This window comes from Sinocyclocheilus rhinocerous, unplaced genomic scaffold, assembly GCF_001515625.1.
Source record: "Sinocyclocheilus rhinocerous isolate Xijiao unplaced genomic scaffold, SAMN03320098_v1.1 scaffold4259, whole genome shotgun sequence".
Lineage (NCBI taxonomy): Eukaryota > Metazoa > Chordata > Actinopteri > Cypriniformes > Cyprinidae > Sinocyclocheilus > Sinocyclocheilus rhinocerous.
This window is the reverse complement of record NW_015658991.1, coordinates 101840-112267: the sequence shown is the minus strand read 5'-3', so window position 1 is coordinate 112267 and position 10428 is coordinate 101840. Positions and strand designations below refer to the sequence as shown.

Genomic DNA, 10428 nt, shown 5'->3' with positions numbered 1-10428 from the left:
TGTGTGTGTGTGTGTATGTGTGTGTGTGTGTGTGTGTGTGTGTTTGTGAGTGTGTGTTTTGTACACGAGTGGTTTTATTTTTTTACAAATGGTTCTCATATAATCTCTGAATTAAAGGCATATGATTTTATTACACTGACTAATGCCTATGGTTATTATTGTTAAAATTAAATGATTAATTTAATAAATTATTTTATTGTTATTATTAATAAAACCACAACTAACCATAAAAAATCACTACTTTAAATAAAATGAACATTAACTGAAATAAAACTAAAAAAACTCATTTTTATTTCAGCAACATTTCTTATTTTTTAAGTTTAACTAGAAATACTAAAATAACTCAAATTAAATAAACTAAAACAAAAATAATGATTAAATAAATATATAGAAATATTTTAAAAAAACGAATAAAATATGACAAAACACACGAAAAAATCCCTTTTAAATAATAAAAAATAAAGGAATACTAAAATTAAAATCAAAAGGGAAAATTAAAGAAAAGAAAATCTAAGAAAATAAAATTCAAATCTAAGAAAATAAAATCTAATTCTGTTTTTTTTTTACAAAAACTATAATAGTATATATATATATATATATAATACTAATATAACACTGTTAGTGTCACAAACTAAAGTCATCTCATCTTCAGAAAAAAAAACAACCTTAAACTAGTTTAACTGGTTGGCTGATTATTGCTGGTTTAAAATAGTCTCCAAGTCTGATTATCTGAAATGTGCCCCAAACCCCTCTAAAACCAGTCTGACCGGTCTGTGAGAGCAGAAAAAAACCAGTTTAAGGCCAGTTTAAGATTTTAAACAGTGTCTTTAATAGAAGGTATTTTTTTCCTCCCATATAACTCTTATTGAAGTGAATGTGTGGAGATGATGTTCTTCTGTGGTGCTTTTATCCTGAAGGTTAAACCTGTTGACGGTGGGTGAAGAATGACGCTGAACTGAGTCAGTGTTGAGCTGAGTGTGGTTTGTGTGGTGTGTGTGGTCAGCAGGTGTCGTACCCCGGCGAGGACGAGGGCTGGCAGGTGTACGGCTCTGTTCAGGGGAAGTGCGTCTGCTCCATCATGACTCCGGCTCACGGCGCCTGCGGCGGAGATCCTCGACACGCTCGTCTGCAGCTGATCTCTGATCAGGTGAGGGTCACGCAGCTTCAGAGCACCACACACACTCACACACCTCACCATCATCATCATCATCTATGTGTGTGTGACAGCTGCAGAACATCTCTCAGCACATGGAGATCCTGAGCCAGCGGACCACTCAAGATCTGCAGCAGCTGAGAGACTCTGAGACGCTGCTGGAGACGCTGGAGAGAAGATTGAACACAGTCCACGAGGAGCCTCACAGCCTGACCAGCAAGAGCCTGCAGGTAACACACACACTCACTCACACACACACCACTCTCTCTCACTATACACATACACACACACACACTCACTCACACACACACTCACACACTCTCGCACTATACACATACACACACACACACACACACACTCACACACTCTCGCATTATACACACACACACACACACACACTCGCACTATACACACACACTCACCCAGATTTATGAAGGCTAGGATTCTTTTTTTTTAATGGCAGTTTCTAGCCAATAACATATTTTAGAACTTAGAACTTTAGAACTTGACTTGACTTGAATTGTAGAAAGGACTACAATTCACACTTTTGAAATTTATTTTTATATTCAGATTATTAGTTTCACTTAAAGGGGTCATGACATGGATTTTTTTATTATGATTTAAATATTTTCCTTGAGGTTTACTTATAATGTTAATAAAGGTTTTGCACACAAAAAAAACAAATAAATATGTGGAAAATTATTATTTTAAATCCTTATTCTGGCCCTCTCAGAAACAGGCTGTTTTTAAGGGGTGGGTCCTTTAAGGCTTGTCAGTAATCGGCCACTGTTATGATTGGCTAACATCATTGCCTAGGAAACAGTATCAACGCCCCCTGGCTATTGTGAGTGTTTTGACAACATGATCAAAATAAAATGGTCATTTCCAGACAAAGCATAATTAAATCATTTCCTTACGGTTTGTGATGCAGCTGCAGTCAGATCTAGTACCACTTCATCTTTCAACAAATGTTTCTTTGTGACTCTCCATGACACTGTGCCTCAATTACAAAACAAAATCCTCCAAACAATCCTCTGACACAATCCTGGATGCCATTAAAAATAAACTATCCACTTGTTCCTTACGCTGGGATCCTTCTGATATCTGTACAAAGACACGAATTAGCTGTTTTATCCAAACGCATCAAAGCGAACGTTCTTTCACTGCGTTTGTCCTGATGACAGACTCGAGCGCTGGACTGTGTCAGAAAGTGAACGTGCATCTGTATACTGTATCCAGTGTAGACAAGATAGCGGTAGTGATTGTCATTTCTATTTGCTTTCGATGTGACGCGACACTCGCATTCAGCGTGATCAAGCTTCAGCCGTTAAGCGATTGAACGCCAGTTGGCGGGGCCTATGGTGAGAAGAAGACTATTCATCGATGTCTTGCTCTGGGGGTGGTGTTTATGCAAACGACTGTGCCCGGGTGACATCACCTTGCACCTCAGATCCAAACGAGCCATTTTTGGAGCTTGATTAAATAAATGATTTGTTTATAGGTGGATGTTTCAGTTATGAAACTTGCAGAATGTTTGAATGGTACAAAGACCTTTTCTGTGTCAAAAGATCAAGGGAAATTTGGTTTCTCATGCCATGACCCCTTTAAATGTTTACAGTATATACATGGCATGTGGTCAGTGCTTGTGTGTCTGCAGGAGCTGCGCGGGAGCGTGTCTCAGTGTCGCCCCCTGCGGATGCTGGTGGGGCGTCTGCGGGTCGATGTGGGGCAGCTGGAGGCTCTGAATGAGGAGATGCAGAGGCTGAACGACTCTCTGTCCGTCCTGCAGGAGCGCTTCACTCTCCATCATTATCAGCAGCTGCAGCAGCGCGAGTTTATCCTGCAGCGGCACCTGCACTCCTGCTCCAGTCAGCTGGGTACCGACTTATCACAGCATCAGCAGCATCAGCAGCATCAGCAGCAGCAGCAGCATCATCATCATCAGCAACATCAGCAGCATCAGCAGCAGCATCATCAGCAGCAGCAGCAGCATCATCATCATCAGCAACATCAGCAGCATCAGCAGCAGCATTATCATCATCAGCAGCAGCATCATCTACAGCAGCAGCAGCAGCAGCATCAGCAGCATTAGCATTATCAGCATCAGCATCAGCAGCATCATCAGCAGCATCATCAGCACCATCATCATCAGCACCAGCATCATCATCCACAGCAGCAGCATCAGCAGCATTAGCATTATCATCATCATCATCAGCAACATCAGCAGCATCATCAGCAGCAGCAGCATCATCCACAGCAGCAGCAGCATTAGCATTATCATCATCAGCAGCATCATCAGCACCATCATCATCAGCAGCAGCAGCATCATCCACAGCAGCAGCATCAGCAGCATTAGCATTATCATCATCATCATCATCAGCAACATCAGCAGCATCATCAGCAGCATCATCAGCATCATCATCAGCACCATCATCATCAGCACCATCATCATCAGCATCATCATCATCAGCCTCATCATCAGCATCAGCATCATCACCAGCAGCATCATCGCCATCATCATTATTACCACCATCATCATCGCAGCATCGTCATCATCGCAGCGTTATCACTCACTCGACTGCACTGACGCTGCTCTTTGTGTTGTCAGGTTGTGGCCTGCTGACGGGCATCAGTGCTCCACTCACCATCAGATCCTCAGGCTCGCGCTTCGGATCATGGATGATGGACAGTCTGATCGACAGCACAGACAACCGCGTATGCAGGAGCTCTCATCCCACACACACACACACACACAGACACACACAGCTGCTCTTCTTGACCTTTTAGACTCCAAGGCCCATCACATCAATATTTGAAGAACCCATGATGTTCCCAGTTATACATGATTTACTGTAAGGATTTTTAGAAGTATTTTTACTTACCATTTCCATCTGATAAACAGAGGTTGGCATACTAATAAAATGTATAATCATTATAAAAATTCCAATGGAGTTTACAGATTTTATTAATTTCCATCAATTTTCAGGTCTAGAAATTACAGGGTTTTTTAAAGTTTTTTTTAGGCTTCCTCATATATCCAGGTTTTCCAAGACGACAAGAATCTTGGTTCTTCAAAGACAAAAGACAGAACTTGATATTTACTTGTTTTAGCTGAAGTCATTTTAAGTTCTCTTGCTGATTTTGAAGTTTCCCTGGTTGAGAACCACTGCTGTGATGCTTATACGGTACTTTCTGTAAAATAAGTTGACAAAATTGCATTGTTGAGAGAAAGAAAGTCACACCGTTTTATAAGTCACATTTTATTACATTTAGAAATAATGTAAAATATCGGTAAACAAAACAATTATAAACATGTATTTTAGTTCTTGCCACTCCACAACAAATCCTTTGAATTTAGAATTTAAAAAAGAACAGCAATGAAAAATATAAGTATATAATAAACATAAATTATAGTGGCATATTATTCTTTTTAAAAATATGTCTATATATAGTTTTTAAGTTTTAGTTTATTTGTTTTAGTTGTTTAAGTACATACACTAAATGATAATGAGAAATGTTGCCTTGCTAACTTGGTTCATAATTTTTATTTCAGTTAAAATTTATTTCAAGCAACAAGAATTTGTTTTAGTTTAATCGTATTAGTTTTAGTTAATGATAATAATCCTGATCTGTGTGTGTGTGTGTGTGTGTGTGTGTGTGTGTGTGTGTGTGTGCGTGCGTAGGTGTGGGTGATGGATGGTTATTTTAAAGGCAGGCGTCTGGTGGAGTATCAGTCTCTCGGTGACTTTGCAACTGGACAGAACTTCATCGTCCATCATCTTCCTCACCCGTGGGCAGGTGTGAATGCGACTCTATCAAACACCTTCAGTGATGTTCACTCAGAGAATCACGTGATCCTCTAACAACAAACAAACAAACACTGACTGTCTTCATCTCCAACACTACAACTACTGATTCAGCATTTCAAACCCAAAGAACTCCTGTCTGCTTCTTATGGGACTTTGTTTCCGCTACGAAAAAAAAAATATGAAAAAGGTCAATGTGACTTATCATAATTCTGAACTTTTTTTCATGTAAACTACAACACGTGAACTCAGAAATAAAAAAAAACAGAATTACAAGAATTATGAATAAAAAGTCAGAATTGTGAGATGTAAACTCAGAATTACAAGAATAAGGTCAGAATTGCGAGATTTAAACTCAGAACTCCAAGAAAAAGTCAGAATTGTGTTACGTAAACTCAGTATTACAAGAATAAAGTCAGAATTCTGAGATGTAAACTCAGAACTACAAAAAAAAAGTCAGAATTGTGTTACGTAAACTCAGAATTACAAGAAAAAAGTCAGAATTGCGAGATGTAAACTCAGAATTACAAGAATAAAGTCAGAATTGCGAGACTTAAACTCAGAACTACAAGAAGAAGTCAGAATTGTGTTACGTAAACTCAGAATTACAAGAAAAAAAGTCAGAATTGCAAGATGTAAACTCAGAATTACAAGAATAAAGTCAGAATTCTGAGATGTAAACTCAGAACTACAAGAAAAAGTCAGAATTGTGTTACGTAAACTCAGAATTACAAGAAAAAAGTCAGAATTGCGAGATGTAAACTCAGAATTACGAAAAATATTACAACTGCATGATGTAAACCCAAAATTCAGAAAAAAGAAAAAATTCAAAGGTATAGACTCTAATTAACGAAAAAAATTTGAATTGCGAGATTTAAATCAAAAATTGAAAAACTCAGAACTACGAAAAAGTCAGAATTCTGAGATATAAACTCAGAATTATGAGAAAAAAAATCAGAATCGCAGCATATGAAATCAGAATTATGAATAATATTACAACTACATCATGTAAGCTCAGAATTACGAAAAAAAAGTCAGTGAGGCTAAAACTCAGAATTCAGGGGGGAAAATCAGAATTGCGAGATAAAATGTTGCACGTATGTTTTTTATATCTTTGCACCTGTCAGAAGTGATTTTCCGTGCTTTGTGACGTGTGTGTGTGTGCTTGTGTCTCTCAGGTACGGGTCACGTGGTGTATAACAGCTCTCTGTACTATAACAAACACCACAGTAACGTGCTAGTGCGCTACGATCTGGCGTCGGGCGGCGTTCTGCAGCAGCGTCCGCTCACTCAGGCCGGGTTCAACAACACCTTCCCGTACTCCTGGGGCGGCTCGTCCGACATCGACCTCATGGCCGACGAGACGGGGCTGTGGGCCGTGTACTCCAGCATCGGCTGCGGCGGGAACATGCTGCTGAGCCGCCTGCATCCCGACTCGCTGGAGGTGCTGCACTCCTGGGACACGGGCTTCTCCAAGCGCAGCGCCGGCGAGGCCTTCCTCATCTGCGGCTCGCTCTACGTCACCAACTCACACCTGGCCGGAGCTAAAGTGCACTTCACCTTCCACACGGCCTCGGCCTCGTACGAGTACACCGACATCGCCTTCCACAACCAGTACTCGCACATCTCCATGCTGGACTACAACCCGCGCATCAGAGCGCTGTACACCTGGAACAACGGACACCAGGTGCTGTACGACATCACGCTGCTGCACTTCATCCGGACACGCCACGCAAACAGCACCGACTGACTCCAGAGACGTGTTCCCCAAACGCCCTGAACCTGCATGAGCCACGCATGCCAACTTCTACTCCCCTTCCCTCTTATTTGCTAGAAAGAAAGAACTCAAAATATGGAAATATGCAAATATGTGACCCTAGAGCAACATCAGTCATGAGTAGCATGTATATATTTGTAGCGAATTTGTAGTTTTATGCCAAAAATCATTAGGATATTAAGTAAAGATCATGTTCCCCAGCAGATTAAGAAATATTACATTTCATCTCATTATTATATTAATTATAATTCATTTTACCTTTCATTTATACATTTGTTTGCTGTTCAGTGTTATTTTGTTATGATTGAGGTACTATTGTAGTTTTTTGTAATATTTTGAATTAGATGTTAATTTTGTATTTTGTATTTTCTATTATTTTTTTATTATTATATTGTAATGGCTTGTTGTGTTTGTAGGTGGCAGTGATGAGAGAAACTCTCGGTCCAGTCCTGCTTTTTTATGCACATTATTCATTTAGATCAGTTTTCAACCTTATTTGTTGTCCACAACAATATTTACTTCTCTTTTTTTAAGAGAAATATAAAAAAAAATAATTCACAATTAAGATAAAATATTTTATTACTTGGCATGATTCATAAAACATGTTAAAATACCCATGGATTTAACGGATTTTATTAATTTACATGACTTTTCCGAGTCTAGATATCACACTTTTATAATCTTAAAAGAAAAAAAGTTGCGTTGAGGTTGAATTAAAATTAAAAACATCTTGATTTTTACTTGTTTCAGCTTATTTTAATGCCTGAATTGTCTTCTTTGGGGCCAGTTGCATTAACTTAGCCTCTATGGTAAGACAGTCGGATTCAACTTAGTCCAAACGTTTCTATGTAACTGAATTTTAAAAATTATGACCACTCTTAAAGAAAAAAATGAGATGACTAACTTATAAGACTAGTCTAAACCTTTTATGCAACCGGCTCCTGGTTTTGAACCGTAAAAGGTAAATCGCACTGAGCATGCGCGGTCCGCTGTGACGTCGCCGCGGTGCATGACGGGAGTTGTAGTCTACCGCTGCTTCCTGTTCTCTGACTTCGGCAGTGAGTGAGTTCAGGTCAGTTTCGTGTTTGGAAACGAGAAAAAACTTCATAACAACAGCCTGTAAGTACTGAATTCAGCCTCACGTGTTCATTAAAGCCGTTTATAATCAGTTAAAGTGTAAATGCTGATTACAGCGTGTGTTTGAAACTAACACTGCTGCGTCGAGATGATAACAGCTGATAAACACATCATTTAATGACTATTAACAGTGCGATTAACTGAGAGAAGTTCACTAGATAAATCATTATCTACCCGCTTATCTATCTATATCTATCTATCTATGTGACCCTGGAGCACAAAACCAGTCATAAGTGTAATTTTTTTAAAACTGAGATTTAAACATCATCCGAAAGATGAATAAATAATCTTTCCATTGATGTATGGTTTGTTAGGATAGAACAATATTTGGCTGAGATACAACTATTTTAAAATCTGGAATCTGAGGGTGCAAAAAAATCTAGATATTGAGAAAATCATCTTTAAAGTTGTCCAAATGAAGTTCTTAGCAATGCATATTACTAATCAAAAATTGAGTTTTGATATATTTATGGTAGGAAACTTACCAAATATCTTCAAGGAACATGATCTTTACTTAATATCCTAATGATTTTTGGCCCATACAATGTATTGTTGGCTATTGCTGTAAATATACCTGTGCTACCTATGACTGGTTTTGTGCTCCAGGGTCACATCTAACTGTGTATATCAGTCTGTCTAATCATGTTATATGTGCTGATGTTCCTGTGACAGTGAGCAGTGTGTCATCAGTACTGATCCTCGTGATCTGTCTGTCTGTAGATGTCTGTGTTCGAGTCATCTAGCGCCTTCAGCAGGCCCATCACTGCAGTGGCCTGGGCATCAAACGCCTCCACCTGCCCCGGTCAATTCATCCTGGTGAACAATACAACCACACACACCTGCGGTCACATGCTCATCTGCCTCTGGAGTTCAGACCATGTCAATAACTCTGTGTGTGTGTGTTTAGATCACTCAGACTGAAGATGGAGCCTCCGCTAACTTCATCCGAGGGTTTGCAATCAAGTCAGGATACTACCTGAGTTACAGTAAGGTAAGATGCATTAAAGGGTTCCAAACCTGTATGACATTCTTTCTTCAGTGAAACACAAAAGCACGAATGACTCACAAAAACACTGACACACTGTTGTTTAAACTTCCATCTCACCACACATGTGATGTCTCCATATACTATCGTGCTCATCAGACTCATTCCTGTCTGTAGGATCTGTCCGGTGGCATGGTTGTGGCAGATGTGCAGGTGATTACGGATAAAGAGACGATTCCTCACGGTTACTGCTACATCCCAGAGTTCCTGGAGCCCAGTAAGATGGTTCATTGAGAGATGTGGGCCTTTAGAGCCTCCACAGATCTGCTTGTCTGTCTCTCCTGATGCGCTGTGGAAGTGTAATCACTGTGCGTGTGTTTGTACAGAGGCGTCTGTCGGGAAGAAGAAGCGCATCTGTGTGCGGATCGTTCCTGTGGGCAGCGTTGCGACGGCTGTTCTAGATCTCAAACTGACAGTCAAGAATAAGAGCATGGTGCAGCAGTACACCTGCCTGGGGTGAGAGACGCCACATGCCTGCTCTAGAATCACATGCTCTATTCCAGTGGTTCACAAACTTTTTGAAAGCATGGCACCCCTTTGTAGTGTTTTTTTTTCTTTTCCAGGGCACCCCAACCCAATTAAACTAAACGCACATGTGTACATACATATGAAATTAAATCCAGATGAACAAACAACAAATGAAGCATAAACAGCAGCATGAATTTATTATGAATGCATCACAACAGACATAATATCTGATAATCAGATAATATCTGTCTTTTACAACTGGATGACACATGTCAACAGACTGATTTGAGCCATTTACTGTATGTGGGAATCATGGGAACAAAACACATTTAAAGATTGATACTTAATTCTTTAAATAATAATAAATAACTCAAATTCAAATTTTTCTTTAGTTTCTCATTTGATTTGTTCAAACCTGACCTTATAACTTAAAAAAACGTCAACAGCACATTGACGGCGCCTTCTGAGATAGATGGGTAAGCTATCATTTAGGGTTGTGACGGTGAGGAAAAGAGGGGGGGGTAGTTTTCCCTCTTTTCCTTGCTTTCCTTCCGTTTTAAATAGCTTGTAGTGAAAAATTTAAGGGGGTCTGAATACTTTCCGTACCCACTGTATATATATATATTTTTTTTTTTTTCATATATATATATATATATATATATATATATGAAAATATATATATACAGTTTAAATACATTTAAATCAGCAAACACTGTGGAACCAAATAAATAAGAAACAAATGTTTAAAAAAACTTCAAATATCACCTTAGATAAATGGCAGAAGTCAACAGGCTTTTCAATATCCAAAATATTTTTTTAAACGGGCGCTTTTGCAAGTCGTTTTGAAACTCTTCTGCCATCGTCTTGTCTGTCTCACTTCACTCTTCTTTGTCAGCTTCTCCTCACATGATAAATGAAATCTGATCTGTGATGCGACTGTCATTCGGCAGCCACGTTCAGTTTTAATTTTAGTAAACTAAATCATTTTTATTACTATAAAAAATCTAAACGACGGTGGGCAAGTGACATAACCGGTGTTGCG

At 39.1% G+C, this 10428-nt stretch overlaps 2 protein-coding genes across 5 annotated transcripts in view; both read left to right on the top strand.

Annotated features, from left to right (window-relative positions):
- Nucleotides 1-8107, top strand: part of olfm2b (olfactomedin 2b) — a 10922-nt gene extending 2815 nt beyond the window's left edge. The window contains exons 2-9 of one of the 3 annotated variants that reach the window (XR_001637891.1): nt 1004-1147; nt 1228-1383; nt 2811-3030; nt 3762-3868; nt 4837-4951; nt 6138-6829; nt 7756-7757; nt 8090-8107. Coding sequence is in view for 2 of the 3 variants with exons in the window: in XM_016531604.1 (XP_016387090.1) it covers nt 1004-1147; nt 1228-1383; nt 2811-3030; nt 3762-3868; nt 4837-4951; nt 6138-6709 (1314 nt within the window). In the remaining variant the exon portion in view is untranslated. Of the gene's footprint in view, nt 1-1003; nt 1148-1227; nt 1384-2810; nt 3031-3761; nt 3869-4836; nt 4952-6137; nt 6875-7755; nt 7758-8089 lie in introns of those variants that run through there. The other 2 variants (XM_016531604.1, XM_016531606.1) reach the window with 2 other exon arrangements.
- mvb12a (multivesicular body subunit 12A) overlaps nt 7736-10428 on the top strand; it is an 8208-nt gene continuing 5515 nt past the window's right edge. Inside the window, exons 1-5 of one of the 2 annotated variants that reach the window (XM_016531608.1) lie at nt 7736-7855; nt 8594-8689; nt 8781-8864; nt 9036-9135; nt 9245-9374. In XM_016531608.1, the coding sequence (XP_016387094.1) occupies nt 8594-8689; nt 8781-8864; nt 9036-9135; nt 9245-9374 (410 nt within the window). In that variant the 5' untranslated portion in view covers nt 7736-7855. Of the gene's footprint in view, nt 7856-8539; nt 8690-8780; nt 8865-9035; nt 9136-9244; nt 9375-10428 lie in introns of both variants that reach the window. The other variant, XM_016531607.1, reaches the window with a different exon arrangement.